The sequence below is a fragment of the Momordica charantia genome (genome assembly GCF_013281855.1).
Source record: "Momordica charantia cultivar OHB3-1 chromosome 7 unlocalized genomic scaffold, Mcharantia_2.0 BLBB01000007.1, whole genome shotgun sequence".
Classification (NCBI taxonomy): Eukaryota; Viridiplantae; Streptophyta; class Magnoliopsida; order Cucurbitales; family Cucurbitaceae; genus Momordica; species Momordica charantia.
This window is the reverse complement of record NW_028275165.1, coordinates 16,372,312-16,389,028: the sequence shown is the minus strand read 5'-3', so window position 1 is coordinate 16,389,028 and position 16,717 is coordinate 16,372,312. Positions and strand designations below refer to the sequence as shown.

Genomic DNA, 16,717 nt, shown 5'->3' with positions numbered 1-16,717 from the left:
AATATTTAGGACAAAATATACTTTTGGTCTAGATGTCTTATTTGATCTTTAAGTTTTAAAATGAACATTTTTAGTTCACGAAGTTTGAAAAGGTATTCTAAAGGGTCCCTCGATCCATTTGACCTGGGAAATTGACACGGAAAATAAGTTGTTAATTGTGCTCCAAAATATATTATTTTAATATATATATGTTTTGGTGATTGGAATTTTGAGGTGACGTTATTAATCTCTCTTCTCGCTAGTTATTGGTTGCACCTTCGTTTGCCAGTTACTGGTTGTGCCTCCCAGCTTCAGTTGTTAATTGTGCTCCAAAATATATTATTTTAATATATATATGTTTTGGTGATTGGAATTTTGAGGTGACGTTATTAATCTCTCTTCTCGCTAGTTATTGGTTGCACCTTCGTTTGCCAGTTACTGGTTGTGCCTCCCAGCTTCAGTAAAATACTTCCACATCAACTTTCTGGGACTATAGTGACCCAAATAGACACCCACGTCAAACTTCATATATTAAAAGTGTATTTTACCCTAATATTTATTATGCATTTTATTCTTTTACAACATAGTATCTAATGGTTTTTCAAGTTACTTAGTCATATACCACGAATCCACGAGTATGTGATTCCCTTTGCCACTCGACTCCTAGCTTAGAGAATAACAATCCTGAGTTCATCTCCAAGCAAGTGGCAAGTACTGCCTCTAGCACATATCATATAAAGTGAATAGTGAGTTTAGATGTCGAATTGGCTATTCAAGCTAAATAATTTATGATGTATTTGGGAGTGATACTAGAATTAGTGATTTTGAAAAAAGAGATTCAAGTAATATATCCAAAATCACATAAATACCTTAAAATCAATTAAAATGATTTTAAACTTACCTAAAATCAATTTTCTAATTTTCCAAACATGATCGATGAAAAGAGGAGTAATTTTTTACAATGACAAAAATACCAAAATCACCCCAAACACATCCTTGGTAGAACATAGTTGACTTTATGAGAAAATAGTATGTCAAAATCACTCCTAAACACATTCATGGTAGAGCATACCTCAACCCAATAGGTTGATTTTATGAGAAAAGAGTATCAGAATGACTTGATGAAATTTCATACATCAAAGTACATAATATGTTTAAAAAACGATAATTAGAATCAACAATAATGAAAAAATATATATATTCATATTTCAAGAAAAACAAAAAAACAAAAATCTTAGTTTTGGTGCTTTCAAAGTTTCTATCGATTAATAAAAATGAGAAACGAGAAGCAAAATTAGTTCTCAAACATTTATACTCTTAAAAACTAAAACAAGAAACCAGAAGATTATCAAACCGAGTTCAATAAGAAAATAAGAAAAATGAAATAATAAATGAACAACTATATTAATCAGAAAATTGATACAACAAAAATACTCAAATAGTAAGTTAAAGCTAATAGAAAATCTTAAGCAGCAGCATTTGTCCTCTCAAAAAAAAATATAAATAAAAAACAAAAGCAAAGAAAACAGGAACTTGGAAAAATGAAAGGCTGTTGCTCTTAAGCCTTTTGCTTCCCTTTTCTAATTCTGTCAAGATCAGCTTCAGCATCGTCCAACTGCTGCTTTAATGTTGATACCTTCCTCTCCAATTCTTCCACTGAATCTCTACTGGTTGAGGGTTGATATGGGGTACAAAAATTACCAGAAAAATCCTTCAGAGCTTCAACCCCAGTCACCTACAATCCATAACAAACTTTAGACATGAAATTGCAGGTAAAATTTTCTTTTTCCTGCTTTTGTTTTCAAAACAGTTTTTAATTACAGTGATTGTAAAACTCGGGAGTGAGATTGATACAACAGAAATATCGCGTAAAATTCCCACCTGTAGCCAGTAGATAAAGTACAATGACATGGTAGTTCGACTTGCCCATTTAACAAGCATCACCAAATGTTGAAAATATAGGTACTACGAATAAATAGGCACCAGTTGGTATTTATGCCTTCCTTCTCCTCTACCAAAACTTCAGTTTTTTCTTTTTCTTTTCTTAATAAATATTCGTGAGTGTTCAAGCCAACTCGACTAATCTCATAGGACAACTGTCTAACTCTACTACATTTGCAAGAAAACTTGTAAGATATTAAATCCTAAGAAGCCACTGTGGTTTAAACTTATTCCCTTTGAGCCCTTTACCTTTTTCATTGGCCTTTATTAACCACTAGGTCAATCCAAGGAACTTTCAGTGGTTCAACATTTTTTCATGGGGCTTTTAGGTCAATCCATGGAAACTTCAGTTATTGTGGACCGGAGAACAACTTCAAAAAAAATAGTTAAGCTATTTTTCAAGACCATTATTGAACAGCTCCTAGCGCCTTCTTCATTTAGAAATTAGAACTTAGAACCAAACGCGATGCGGTGATGCCAGACATGATAGACGATATTAACTTCTAATTTGCTCATATGGCAATGCCATACATGATAAACGATATTAATTGTTAAGTTTTAATTTGAGAACCATCGATCAAACATCACAATAGGAAATATGAACTACTTGCTTAAAGAAAACAGACTGAATCTCCACATATTAAGACAAATACCTACAGAAAAAAAGTACAACTTAAATCGTACCTCTTGAGGCAGCAATGGCAACTTGGTGATGTGGAAGTCGTCGTACAACATGTAAAATTGGTCGAGGTATTTCTGTTGCATCCTCATTCTTGCTTTCAGTAACTTGGATTCGACATCTAAAATGGCAGCACAATACGGTTAAGTAACAGGGAAGTACCAAATTACTCTAGAACATAAATATATATCGATTAGGATAACTGTCGAACCTTCGTCGTCATAAATTACTTGGTTAATGATAATATTGTGAGTATCAATCTCAAACTTGGTGAGTTCTTGAACTAGTCTCTCCGTTTCGTAAAGAGAGAGAAACTCAGGAATGCAGACACAAACGAATGTAGTCAAGTCCTGCAAACAGAGATATGTCAGTACACCTCATAGATTATCCAATGTCAGATGAAATCATTGCTATTGTTTAAAATTTTAAAAAAGACACAAAAAACACATAGTTAGATACTAAGAAACTTAAGAAGTTCAATTTGAAAGAGTTTACCAGAAATCAAGGATAACTTTTGGCACCGAGGTAAAGAGGAAATTCTACAGGTAAATAAAATTTTGGTCGTGACTAAACTTTCAAAAGTTTGATTTTAATCCTTAAATTTTTACCTATTTTACCTATTTTCCATTATGATCCTTTTAAATTTTATAAAACCTCAATTTTGATCCTCTAACTTTCATCCAATTCCATGGGGAGTCTCTATCATTTACATGTCACATCACAATATTCACTAAAAAATTTGAGAAATAAAATTGAAACTTTAAGAATCCGTAACGATCTCGTTTCTTGTTTTCAATTCTATTAAAAAACCTAAGCATTTCACATCTATCCATATTCCTTTCTCATTTTCTAGAAACATTCTCACAATTGTATAGAAATTTTGGAAACAACAAAACTAAGGGGTCGTCGAGTAACGTTCCTGTTGGTTGTTTCTGTTTCTTCATTTTTAATAAATAAAAATGAATTGCATCGACCCAACATCCATAAATTCAAGTATGATAAAACAATGTTTCTATTTGTGTTTTAAAATAAATTAGAAATGGAACAAGAAAGAAGAAATTTGTTTTGGTTGTTTCCAAAATAAAGGAGAAAAAAAAACATAATTAATTGCAAAATGCTTATATTTCTGAAGAAAATTTGAAACGTGAAACAAGAAACGAGAACGTTACCAAACGGGCCCTAAGTTTCTTGTTATTTCCAATTTGTTCCGTTCCAACATAAATAAAAATCTTGTTTTATCATTATTGAATTCATGAATGTTCGAGACATGCAATTCTATAATTCTATTTTTCTTTATTAAAAATAAGGAAATAGAAACAGAAAATGGGAACGGTACCTTATGGGCCCCTAAAAAGTAAATAAATAAAATAAAAAGTTGATAAAAATTCAATGACGAAAATGGAACTTTCAAAACATAGGTAAGCAAAATGAAAACCACATTTAGACCAAAATATGTGGAACCCTTCTTCCAAAATCCATGAAATTTTAATTATATACTAAAGAACCATCGATATATACTGTGATGTAGAGATGGGTGGTTGGTTTTATACCCTTGCGACAACCAAGGCAGTAAAAAATAAGAGTGGTTTTTTCCTTTAATTTTTTCAATTATTAGGAAACATATATTTCATGGATAGGATGAAATCTTACAAAAGGGGGGAGTCCTATACAAGATACCACATCAAATAGTTCAAAAAAGAGCTCTCCAATTGAACTTTAAATCATTGATACTATAGTTTGTGTAACGGGATAACATTTTCACCAAAAAAAAAGCCAACATTAGAATAGAATCTATCTATCAAAAGATGTGGATGAGTTGTTAAATTAATAGGAACGGTTGTTTCATTCTTTCATTCTCTCATTCTTATAAGAATAGTTCCAAATCCATTCAGCCGGTCTAAGTTGTGATCTTGCTGCTGTTTTTTGGAGATTCATTCTAACGGAGTTCGACACCCCGAGAGTCCCCTCAAAATAGTATTGGCAGGTCATCCATTCACGAAGAAAAGAAGCTCCTTCGGAAGAATTTTATTCTTTCCTTTGGGTCACAACAAAATCTTCATAGACAAGGTATGTAGTTTTGATCGATTTATGATGCTACAGTATTATTGGTCATTTCTTGGTGTAAATGCTCTCATATGTTTCATCACTATAGTTTTTCCTCTCTATTATCCAATTGAAGAAGTTTTTTGTAACTCCTTTGGATGAGATTTTTCCCCTTTTGTAATTTCATATCATCAATGAAATTGTTTCTAATCTTTTTTTTTTTTTGTCCGTGAGTCTCTGGACCAGCTTGCGCGACAACTAATCTCACGGGATAACCGCCCGACTCCACTATATTTGGTTGCCAAGCAAACTCGTAAGATATTAAATCCTAGGTAGGTGGTCACTGGGTTTCTACTCAACAACAACAAAAAATAATAATAAGAAGAAATAATAAAAATATCCAATCCTTTTTAAGGGATGATGATTCCATCTAGCAACTACATGTATATCAATGTTTTATCTTCACAAGTCATGCATAGGATTTTGTAAAACATTAAAAATCATTACCAATATCTATTATCTTTTCCCAATGTGTTTTCCATCACCTCAAACCTACTCTACAATAGTTTTTTAGAACATTTTTGGAAAATTGAGGAGAGATTATGAAGTGTGTTTGCATGTTTCTATTTGGGCTTCTAATACGAGTTTTGTCACTTTCCTATAGTACTTGATCTTGGTTAGACATGTGCTACGAGGCAATAATACAGAAAAGGGCAGGAACAATTAAGAGAAAGAAAAAGGTATGAGATGGGTGCCCTTACAGGATCTTTGAATTGCCTATTAACTTGTTCAATCACATCTCTCATGCCTTCCAGTCTTCCCAGAATTGCATCCTCACCAAACTCATCATCGACACCAAACATCCGGGACACCTGTTGCAGAAAGTTTCAGAGAGCTAATTACCATGTATATTGTACCAAGACGTACATGATTCCAGAAGCCTAAAGATGCCAAGAAAAAAGAATTTCTCAGTGTTTTTTAAGGAAGTTACCAGTCTAAATATAAACAAAAATAGAAATGTTAACAAGAAAACTGAAATTGCACATGGTTGAATAAGTTGAAGAATGAAACTCATACAGCACAATCTAAACTTATTCTGAAGTTATGAGAAATCAAACGCTAGTCTCAAACGATGCACAATAGTAGCATCATTGTTATCAAATTAGAAATGGTACCTGATTCAGTAAGCCTCCAAATCTACTTTTCAAAGACATTATCTTAGCAAGACCCTTCTCCAAGGTTGATGGAAATTGCAACAGCCGAAGCGTGTGGCCAGTTGGAGCAGTGTCAAATACTATAACAGAATAATCCATTGTTTGTACTAATCTGGAGACAAACAATTCATTTAATGTAGCCATGTTAATAAATATAAATGTTTTTTTCCCTGGAGTGGATATCGATTGGATGGCATGACATTGTAATACTTGGTTAAATCGTTAAAAAATTCTAACATAAACATACATATAAAGAGCCCCCAGTGCCACCCAACCCTCCAGAAATGTTATCTTCCCCTGGAAGTCTAATGCATGGTGATTGATGACTAAGGACTAATTTTGACAATTCCCAAGTCCTAACAGAGTGGTAATTATCAAAACAGAGAGCAACATAACTTAAATCATGAATAGTAATCAAACTAGTAGTCCTGGAACTATAATTTAAACTTCATTTGGAAATCGTACATTATATGTCAAGATTATACTGGTCAGAAAATAAGTATAGCCAGCAATCACTATGCAGTACCAATCGAAAGAACTATCCTCACTAGAAAACTTGATAAAAAGTCAGATAATGGAGATTGATGCCTTTGAAAGATCAAGAAAGATGTTTCTTACTTCAGCATCTCTGCAAAGCTCATCGCCTCATCAATTCCAGGAATGGCATTAGCTAGCTCGGAAAACAAACCATCCATCCCCTCAGGGCCGACTTCTTCATTTTCCACAGTCGGATCCACCTCCTACAAACCAACATTGCCCACATTTTGAAGCGCATGAACTTATCAACAATAATCCAGATACAATTTCAAGTTTGCCCGCCCCCCAAATTCTCCAGAAACCCCGTGTAAGAACTCAATATCAAATCAAATTCGTTACAACATAAAGATTCAAACCAAACTAACATGAAAACCACATGCGTGAGAGACCGGAATACATCACGCAACACGCTTCAGAATTGAGAATTAAAATAAGGGGAAAAAAAAGAACGCACCATCGCATAGAGATTGGAGAAGCCATTGACCAAGGTGGGCGCCTTGGTGAATCTCTGCTGAAATGCATCGCTGAGATTGTGAGCCGGGTCGGTGGAGATAATCAAAACAGAGGATCTGACCTGGGAAAGAAGAATCGAGAGGATGGAGCTGCAGGTGGTCTTGCCGACACCGCCTTTACCTCCAACAAAAACCCATTTAAGAGTCTCTTGATCCAGTAGATTCTGAACCGTACCTTCAGGTAATTCTTCTGCCATTTTTGCTGCTTCTCCCAAATTATCTCTCTTCTCTCTCTCTAGAAGAGAGACTGTAGTGGGCTTTGGATATAATCACGAATTGGGGAATTGGAAGCGGAGGAATCTACTGGGTGATCTTCTAGGTTTATCAAGAATTGAATTTTTACACAAAACGGAGAAGTTCGGATTCGGACTCGGGAAGAAGAAGGCGATTATCTATCTGCAGTTTATCAAAAAAAAAAAAAAAAAAAAATTGCTTTTAACTTCTCCTTTTGTTATAGAGTGCAAATCCTAAATAAAAGCCGAGTATATTGAAAAATAGAAAATAAAAAATAGATTTTGTCTCACAACATATATATTGTATATCTTAGTTATAAATTTGGGTTTATGTTTATATAGTTCTTATATTATAAATTTTTGAGAAATTGTATCGAGTATCTAAACTTTTATATATATTTACAAATATATCACTGTATTTTGTAAATATGACAAAATATTTGAATTTTTATTATTACAGTTTTACTTATGATATATGATATACACTCGATGTATATATGATATACGTCCGATTAATGTATATCTGATATACGTCCGATCTACATCTGATATACATATGATCTATCACTGATATACATCAGATGTACGTATTATACGTACATCTGATGTACCTCTAATTTGTGATATACTAAATATATTTGTAATGATATACCAATGTATATCCTATCTTATATATATCTGATGTATTTATGATGTACATTTGATGTACATCTGATGTATATCGGTGTCATACTAAATATATTTGTAATATTAATAATATATTAGAGATGCATAGTATGTCGTTGATATACATCAAATGTAAATCACAGATGCATCAATGTTAGATATTAGTAGATATCAACGGATATCGTGATTATATCAATGATAAATTAGAAACATATTAAGTATATATCATAGATGCATCAAAGTTATATTAGTGGTAAATCATATAATCATATGAGAAGTTATATTAATAGATATCATACTTATATAAGTGGTAACTTAAAGACATATCAAGTATACATCACAGATATATAAGTGTTATATCAGCATGGTAAATCGATGATAAATTATATAATCATATAAGAACTTATATCAGTAGAAATCATAGTTATATCATACGTATATCAGTGGTAAACCATATTAGAAGTTATATTGGTAGATATCAAAAATATATCAAAAGTAAATCAATTGTATATTAGTATTATATCAGTGGTATATCAAAGACATATCAATAATATATTGAACATATGTTAGTGGTAAATTAATAAATCGTAAATAATATAATCATATAAAAAGTTATATCAGTAGATATCATAGTTATATCAATAATATATCAATTGTATATCAATAATAAATCATATGTATATAAAGTGTGTGGGTGTATATATATATATATATTGTGCTATATCAATGGTATATCAATGCTACAAGGATAAATTTGACATTTTATGATTGGACCTCCGTTTTTTTTTTTTGTTATATTTGCAAATCTAAAATGTATTTAATCTACATTTTTTAGAGAAAAAAAATACTTGAATTTCAAAAATAACATAAAATACTCCTCCCTCTAAATTTTCCAAACAAAAAGATTATACGTTAGAAATGTATAATGTAAAATTTTTCTCCCCCATCAGAAATTTTTGCTTCACCACTAAATATCACTTTAGGTAGAAGAAGCAAGTTTTCAGATATTTAGAAAACGTTTTATTATGTCCATACATCTTATTTCTAGTCAATAGGATGATAACGTTTTTGTTTATTATTTCTTATTGTCTGTTTATCGTTTTTCATTTCTTCCTATAAAGAAATACAAAGAAAAACATAACATTGATAATAGTTTCTGTTATTTTTAAAAAGAAACAGAAACATGTTTAAAAGTCGTTTCTTATTTTTCGTTATTACAATCTTAATTTTTTTTAAAAAGTAACAAATTTATATAAAAAAATTATTTTTTTAAAATTAAATATTCAAAATGTGTTATATTTTATTTATTTATGCGTAATTTTAAAATGTTTCTTTAAAATGAGAAATGAAAAACATAAACATTTACCCGGCGCTTATGTTTCTCGAAATTAAAAATGACAAACAAAAAAAAAACTAAAATATTACCAATCAGGGCTGTTTGTTTCGTGGAAATCCAAGATTTCCATGAGACGAACATTTGGATTTTCATGTTTGTTTTGTAGTAATGTAAGATATCCAAGAATCTCGAGATGCCTGGGTATCATAGAAATGCTCATACGAGAGGCATCTTACGAGTTTTGGATGCCCTTTTGAAACACGAGTTTCTAAGATTCCCGTGTTGAGGCATCTACTTTTACATTTTTGTCCTCCATTTTTTTCTCCATAATCAATTTTTTTAAATTTTTCCTAAAAAATTTCTTTATTTTTATTTTTAAATTTATAATTAAAATAAATTATTATACTCATTGTTTAATAAATAACTTTATCCTATTAAGTATATTTGTACATTAGATTTACATGTAAAATAAACTACCATTAAATTATATAATATATCAATTTATTTTTAATATTGGGAAGGAATTACATTATTAATAATATTTATAATCATAAATATATAATTGTAAAGCAACATTTTTTTCCCGCCAATATACCCGTGATATTTTTCCTTTTTTAAAAGATATAATATGATGATATGATAAATAAATTTTACCCAAGATAACATAAATTATATAATTGTATTTTTGGAAAACTATTAAAGTTGAAAATAAAACTTATATTAAATTAATAATGAATTAATTTGTTCTACAAAATAGCATATAAAAAATAAAAATTTTAAATTAATTCGTATAAAACTATTATATTGGATGAATTTATAAATTATATAAATATTTAAGAGGGCATTTTTGGAACATTCTATAAATTTAACACATTTCTAAGAATAAATCAGCCAAATATTCCCGAATATCTTTAAAAATATTCCTAAGAAATAAACGTAGTCATCTTAGACATCTAATATCCTAGACATATGAAATTTAAGGTATCTCTAGATGTCAGTCATCTACATTTCCGAAAAACAAATGACACCTTGATATTATAGATATAGATAATTAGATCGTCGGTTAAGATACATGTCTCTGACCAAAAGGTTATGAGTTCGAATCTTACCTCCACAAGTTGTACTAAAAAAAATAGATCGTCGTTCTTCGTATCATTCAAATTTAATTTTATCTAAAGCTTGATCTTTACTAAAATGAGTGAATTCTAATAGATTTTTTAGTATAACAAATATGAGATAGAGATTTAAACCTTCAGACTTTAACATCAAATGAACGGGAAGAATTAATAGACATCTAATTATTGAGTTATGACTTTAACATCAAATTATTTTTTTCTTTTTAGTACAATGTAATTACAATAATATGAAAAAGCCAAGGTGGGTTTAACACAACGATAAAGAATATCAGCTTGATCGAAAGGTTATGAATTTGGATAGCTACGTGTATTAATAAAAACAATAATATGGAAACAGAATTGATACCGACAAATATATTCAAATCAATCGAATCAGTTTCACCTGTTTCTTCCAGAAAGGGAAACAAGAAAAGGAAAAGAAAAGAAAACGGCTTGCATAATCATAAATCATTTTTTTTTTCTTCCTGTATGATCAGACTCTAAAATTCTGATGAACAGAGAGAACAAGGCGGTGAAAGAGATTGATAAAATTGGGGCATGAAAGACAACGCCGCAGCATCTTGTTAATGGAAGCTATTCGATTATTTCGCCCTCTCGATCACTCAATTTCACATATAATTCAAATGGAATCTCTCTCCACAACGAATGATATCATGATCAAGCACGAAGAAGGTTCCGCGTCATATCAATCCGTAAGTTGAAATCTCTGCTCAGTTTCTATGAATTTTCTTAGTTATTTGACGTAGCTCAAAACTTAGAACCTCAAATTTTCAATTGTGTCGATGGCGTATTTGCTGAATTTGACGGCGACTTCTCAGACACGGTTCTTTAATCTTGAGTTTCACGTTTTGCATCTCAATCCGTCTCCTTCACTCGTTGACATTCCCTCGTCCACATTAACGTAACAGTTTGAAGCCGACTTATCTAGCTTTACATTATTCCTTGTATCAGGATGAGGATATGCGCAGTCTGTGCGTGACGCATCCAGATTATGATGCGAGATAGGTTTTGCGGGGGTTTTATCACATCATCAATGGCTTCAACGCAATTAACTGCCAGAAATGTATGTTGTTCACTGACTTCGAAGATTAATTTTGAGAAATATATTAAATGATAAAATATACGGTGGGTTCGAAATTTAGGTTTCGGTGTTGATAATTTAGCTTTAAATTGAATTTCTGGGATGTTATTTACTCCCGATTTCATATTGTTAATTGAGTGTCTCATGAACCAATGAGCTAATGTCAGTCTCATATTTGAGTAGGGTTGAGAATGATTAAATAATTAGATTTTCCTTCTGTGTTTGAGAATATATTAAATGATTAAATTTTGCCTTGGCTTAATTTGTAAGCTTTTAGGTGTGACGATGGTTTGATAATGATAGACCAGAATGATTAATTATTAGAATTTGCTTTTCAGGTCACACTCTATAATTTGGACATTTTGTTACTAAAAAAAACTATTCTATTCTTATGCCGCCGGTCTCTCTCTGTAGCTGGTGGTTGCAAAACTGAAAGTCCATCCTTTATGTAGAGATACTTAATATACCTTTTTTTAAAAATATATATATATATATGTTACCCTTACATAAGATATATGTCGGAGATTTGTTCGAATGCTAAGTGTAAAAATTTAGTCCATTAAGAGAGAAAAGTTAATGTTATTTATTACTTGACTAATGGTTACTTTGTGTCCAGTGGCATTTATGAATGCCATATTTTAAATGATCACAGCAAACAAGTAGAATATTCTCAACTTGGAATGTTCATGCATTTAAGATCATGTAGAACAAAGATGAAGATGCATTAATATCTAAGATTCCATAGGTGAAATCAAGAGGGCATGAGAGGTGGGTGTAGGGGTTAGTTGAAATGCTGGCCTTATCCTCAATTCATGACAAGAAAAGGTTGCAGCAGAATCTTAATGAGGAAGAATCAATGGAAATGGTGACCCTTGCTTTTAATATACCAGTGAGCATCATGCATTTTATCTTTCATATTTTACTCGAAATGAGCATCATGCATTTTATCTTTCATATTTTACTCGAAATAAACATTCTTAATGTCTATAAAGTTAGTTTGATAGGGATATGTAAGAATCTGTCCGAGTTTCTTCATTTTAGTTTTTGTTTTCACATTTTCCTTTCCCTCCTGGAAGGGGCGGAGATTGTTGATGTCCTACTAAGTTGTTCTGATCCATATGTTTAATTGGGACCAATGAATACAAAGGTGGAAATGAATAGGATGAACTCTAATCAATCTCCACATAAGCTGCAGACTTATATTTCACTGTCTTATGCAAGTTGCTGCCATGTCCAATACGAATTAATGCACCTCCTCTATGATTTCTTATTTTCCTACTTCTTTCGAGTATGACGAATCAGGGTTGACATTGTTTTTAAATTAGGATGACAAAACTCTCTTATTTCAAAGGCTCGAGACCTTCTCGATCTATGATGATTGTATAAAATTTTTATTTGATACTTTCACGCACCTTATAATAAATGGAGTTATATTTCCATGCCTTATGCTCAAGATTTCATTACTGCTAGCTATGATATTATTGATATTCTTAATGGCTGATGCTATCGCCCCGATTGGCCAAATAAAAGTGCTTTCTGGTAATATTTTTGTGTGATGGATCTCATTCCAACCATAATATGGTTTTACATAGATTGAAGGACGTGTCTTTAGATTTACCATTACCATTCCACCTTAAGTGATGCCATATGCAACTTTGTTGTGAAAAGGAGGGTCACTATCAAGCAAATCATCGGTAAGGGCTGTTTTCATTATCCAAACAACTATCTGAAGGAACTTGCACTTTTCTATCCATTTACTTATGTCTTCCAAATTGTTTCGATTAAACAATTCAATCCACCACCCCTTCACCAGCCTTTATAAATACATTCATTTATGCAAAGTCACCATAGCCAAGCTTAAGCAAACATACAAGCTTACCTCGTTCTTTCAGCTTCTTGTTTTCCGATCCTCTAAAACCTTTGGCCTTTTCCCGTTCCATATTTTGTTCGTATTACTATAGCCATTTCATTTATCTTTGAATATTTGGTTATAAAATCTTTTGGAAGGTAGAAGAGTGATTGAATTTAATGGATAGATTGAGAAACTTGGCATCACAGAAAGCAGTAGTGATTTTTTCCAAGAGCTCATGCTACATATGTCATAGCGTCCAGACACTTTTTTATGAGCTTGGTGTGAGCCCTGCTATTCATGAGCTTGACCATGAAGCAAATGGGCGAGAAATTGATTGGGCTCTTAGAGGTCTAGGGTGCAACCCTTCTGTTCCAGCTGTGTTCATAGGAGGAAAGTTTATAGGTACATCAAAAGATGTTATTTCTCTCCATGTTAATGGGGACCTGAAACAAATGTTGATAGATGCGAAGGCCATCTGGTTGTAATGCTACAAAAAGCAAAACCTGATGGCTCTTTCTTTGTTTCTTTTTGTTTTTTTTCCGCTTTTACTATGTTGAAAAGGCTCGTACAAAATGTTGTAAGAAGACTCTAATAGTTATGGAGTTTACTTACTGAACTGTATAATATGAAGCCATGCTTACCTGAGACATCTAAATGCTAGGATAAGTTTTCCTAGAATTCAGTATTGCTTCCAGTTTTGTGCATTACGAAGAAAATAGAAATAACAATTAGACATTAGAACCTACCACACTGTCTGATATGTAAGATTTGCTTTTATCTACCGAAGTAGAATAAATTATTTATTAGTTTTGTCCTAAAAAGTGAGTAATAAGATATGACATCATCACATGAGAGGTTTCTGTGTATAAAACTGGTAGTTTTTGGTTTCAAGTCTACCATTGATTTAAAATATGAAGGTGCATCAACGAGGAATTATGCACTTTAAATGAAAATCTCTTTTTGCAAATTGAATTTTCTTCTGTTTGGAGCTATCATGGGCAATAATATGTACTTGTTGATTGTTGTGCATTTCATGATCTTCATACTGCTGCCAGACTGAAGCTGCTTGTGCACATCATTGTTTAATTATTAGGCAAGGCCTTTTGATAAAGACATGCACATATGTAATCACCAGGTGAAAAGCGAATGTGCCATGGAATTGCATTTTTAGAGCTATCTCGTGGCAGTTAGGGAAAGAAAGAAACGACGGAGGTTTTCAAGATTCTTTGTCTACGGAAGATTTTTTGTGGAACAATGTACAACACATCTTTTTGGTGGTGTTTGAACTATAAGATATATATATATATATTTTTTTTTTTAAATTATAATCTCTTCATGATTTTGTATGTTTGGAAGGCTTTGCTTTAGTTCCTTTTTGGGGTTACCTCCACCTCGGCTCTTAGGCTGTTTGTTGTCCTGTTTTTGGAATGCATTTGTTATAAATTTCATATAAAAAAAATAGATCTTATGTCTATGAAATACATGCCCGAATTGTTTCTGGATTTCCAAATTGAGCATCAGAGCCCTTATCCTCTAGTTTTGAGCATTAATTTTGCTGGTTAAACTATTTCTGGGATTAATTTGATCAATCAACTTGTAACATTTCAGATCTAGTTAGTTAGATCCTTCACTAGTGCAGGGACAACTAGGTGAAACTATAACTTTTATGCTTGCCATGAACTTTTTCGTACATTTTGAGTCAAGACCAACTCTGGAGATGCAAATTCAATAACTGAATTGGATTATGCTTTATTTTATATACATACATCCCTTAGCATATAGGTTAAGTGGCGAGCATGTGAGCTTAATCTAAAGTATAAACAGTGTGTGTATTGCATCAAAGAACAGGATATACTCTGTTGTGTTAACAGTCATCATGGGCTTAGTTATATCCTAGAAATTACGGTGACAAGGTCTTTTATGAAGCTAACATTTTGAAGAGGGGGACTCTGTCAATTGAATAAAGGGGGAAAGTTTAACCTTATTCAATTTTGTATATCTGTGTGCTCACCAGGCTGTGGAACATCACTCTGTTAGATTAATGAAGCTAAGCAAGCTCCACATACAAGGAATCATACAAGTTGGTGGACAGAATACAAAGAATTGCAGCCACTGAAGTCTTTCTGGGTAAGGATTCAAAGATGGCGATTGCAAGAATCTGGTATATATTGACTGTCATTACAGAATTTTTTGCTTTTGTTTTATTGTCTCTTAATAGTTATATTCTCATTTCCACAAACTCTGCAAAGTAGAAGACACGGTTATTGTTTTTACACGTCAGAAAAAGATTAATAGGATCAATATCACCACTTGATTGTGTTACTAATACAAGTATGATTAACTCATAATCTACAAATCAAATGGTTAATGATTCATATAGCAGCATAATATAATAGTCGTATCCTCTAAATTAGAAAACCTCTCAACTTGTCCAGCCTGTTGGAAACAGTAGTCCTCATTTTAAAAAGTTAAACTTTTATTAATTTGAGCATCTAACTAAAGCACAAGCTCTTTTGAACGTTCTTTTTTCTATAAAGAAGGCAATCTTCCTTATGTTGTCTCTATAAATAGTCTTGCATGAGAGCTCAAACTCATATAACAAGAAGCTTCGATATTTGTTTTCTCTTGTACACTTTTCCTTCTTAATATTTAAAGCCTATATAACCATTTGGAAAATTTGAATAAATTTGGTCCAAAAAGGTTATAAGGTTTTAAAAAAACTTGAAAAAAAACCTTAGATATATCAAGTGTACTTTTGTTTCTTTGCTTCATATCATCTGCAAGGAAAACTCTATCATATTAAGAAGGTATGGATAAGGTTAAAGGGTTGGCTGCAGAGAGGAGTGTGGTCATACTCAGCAAAAGCTCGTGCTGCCTATCATATGCAGTTAACATTCTATTTGGGGAACTTGGAGTCAATCCTTTTGTTTATGAGATTGACCAAGACCCTGACTGCAGGGAAATAGAGAAAGCGCTCGTAAAGTTGGGATGCAATGCACCAGTACCAGCTGTCTTCATCGGTGGAAAGCTGGTCGGATCCACGAATGAGATCATGTCGCACCACCTTAGTGGTGATCTGACCAAAATGCTGGTGCAAAGTCATGCCTTGATTAAATACTAAATCCATTCACTATTCTGTTGGAGAAGAAAAAAACAATAATAAGTTGGCCGAAGCTTATTAATGCAATAATTTATGTCATGTCGTATGTGTCGAGAATTATGTAGCAATTGTTTAGCTGTGTAGTATTTGTAATGCGTTTTTCATTGTTAATAAAGTTGGCTCCTATTTTATTGTGTTTATATTTTGCCAGTTGGTGCCTAGGACTCTGAACATGCTACGAAGTTGCATTTAATCTCTCCCCTTCCCCACCATTCTTAAATCTTAAGACTGAAACCGAAACCGGAGTAGCAGCCTTGATTTTCTGACTAATCCTTCCTTATCAGACTCTTTGAGAACTAAAGTAGCTGGAAATTCTGTCTGCAAGTATTGAAGCATAGTCGACCCCAG

The 16,717-nt window shown here is 32.3% G+C and overlaps 2 protein-coding genes and 1 pseudogene across 3 annotated transcripts; 2 read left to right on the top strand and 1 right to left on the bottom strand.

Moving 5' to 3' along the window:
• Positions 1 to 1,359: 1,359 nt before the first annotated feature.
• Positions 1,360 to 7,334, bottom strand: LOC111019969 (P-loop containing nucleoside triphosphate hydrolases superfamily protein). The gene is made up of 7 exons (XM_022296501.2): positions 6,848 to 7,334; positions 6,475 to 6,596; positions 5,818 to 5,968; positions 5,404 to 5,514; positions 2,811 to 2,949; positions 2,605 to 2,720; positions 1,360 to 1,714 (listed from the first exon to the last, which is right to left on the bottom strand). The coding sequence occupies exons 1-7, from the start codon at positions 7,100 to 7,102 to the stop codon at positions 1,538 to 1,540; spliced, it is 1,071 nt and encodes a 356-aa protein (XP_022152193.1). The 5' UTR covers positions 7,103 to 7,334; the 3' UTR covers positions 1,360 to 1,537.
• Positions 7,335 to 10,672: 3,338 nt separating this feature from the next.
• On the top strand, positions 10,673 to 16,509 carry LOC111015787 (monothiol glutaredoxin-S11 pseudogene; annotated as a pseudogene). The gene is made up of 3 exons (XR_002602077.2): positions 10,673 to 10,968; positions 11,228 to 11,339; positions 15,224 to 16,509. The product of XR_002602077.2 is annotated as a monothiol glutaredoxin-S11 pseudogene (transcript).
• LOC148210452 (glutaredoxin-C11-like) lies at positions 12,254 to 13,867 on the top strand. Its single transcript, XM_088126420.1, has one exon. The coding sequence runs from the start codon at positions 13,386 to 13,388 to the stop codon at positions 13,692 to 13,694; it is 309 nt and encodes a 102-aa protein (XP_087982546.1). The 5' UTR covers positions 12,254 to 13,385; the 3' UTR covers positions 13,695 to 13,867.
• Positions 16,510 to 16,717: the final 208 nt, after the last annotated feature.

Bases quoted from the DNA above. Each gene is read 5' to 3' on its own strand.
- LOC148210452 (XM_088126420.1), top strand. From the start codon at position 13,386: ATGGATAGATTGAGAAACTTGGCATCACAGAAAGCAGTAGTGATTTTT.
- LOC111019969 (XM_022296501.2), bottom strand. From the start codon at position 7,102: ATGGCAGAAGAATTACCTGAAGGTACGGTTCAGAATCTACTGGATCAA. The intron at 2,950-5,403 runs GTAAGGGCACCC...CTCTGTTTGCAG, and splicing joins ATAGGCAATTCAAAGATCCT to GACTTGACTACATTCGTTTG. The intron at 2,721-2,810 runs GTTCGACAGTTA...CTGCCATTTTAG, and splicing joins AGTAATTTATGACGACGAAG to ATGTCGAATCCAAGTTACTG.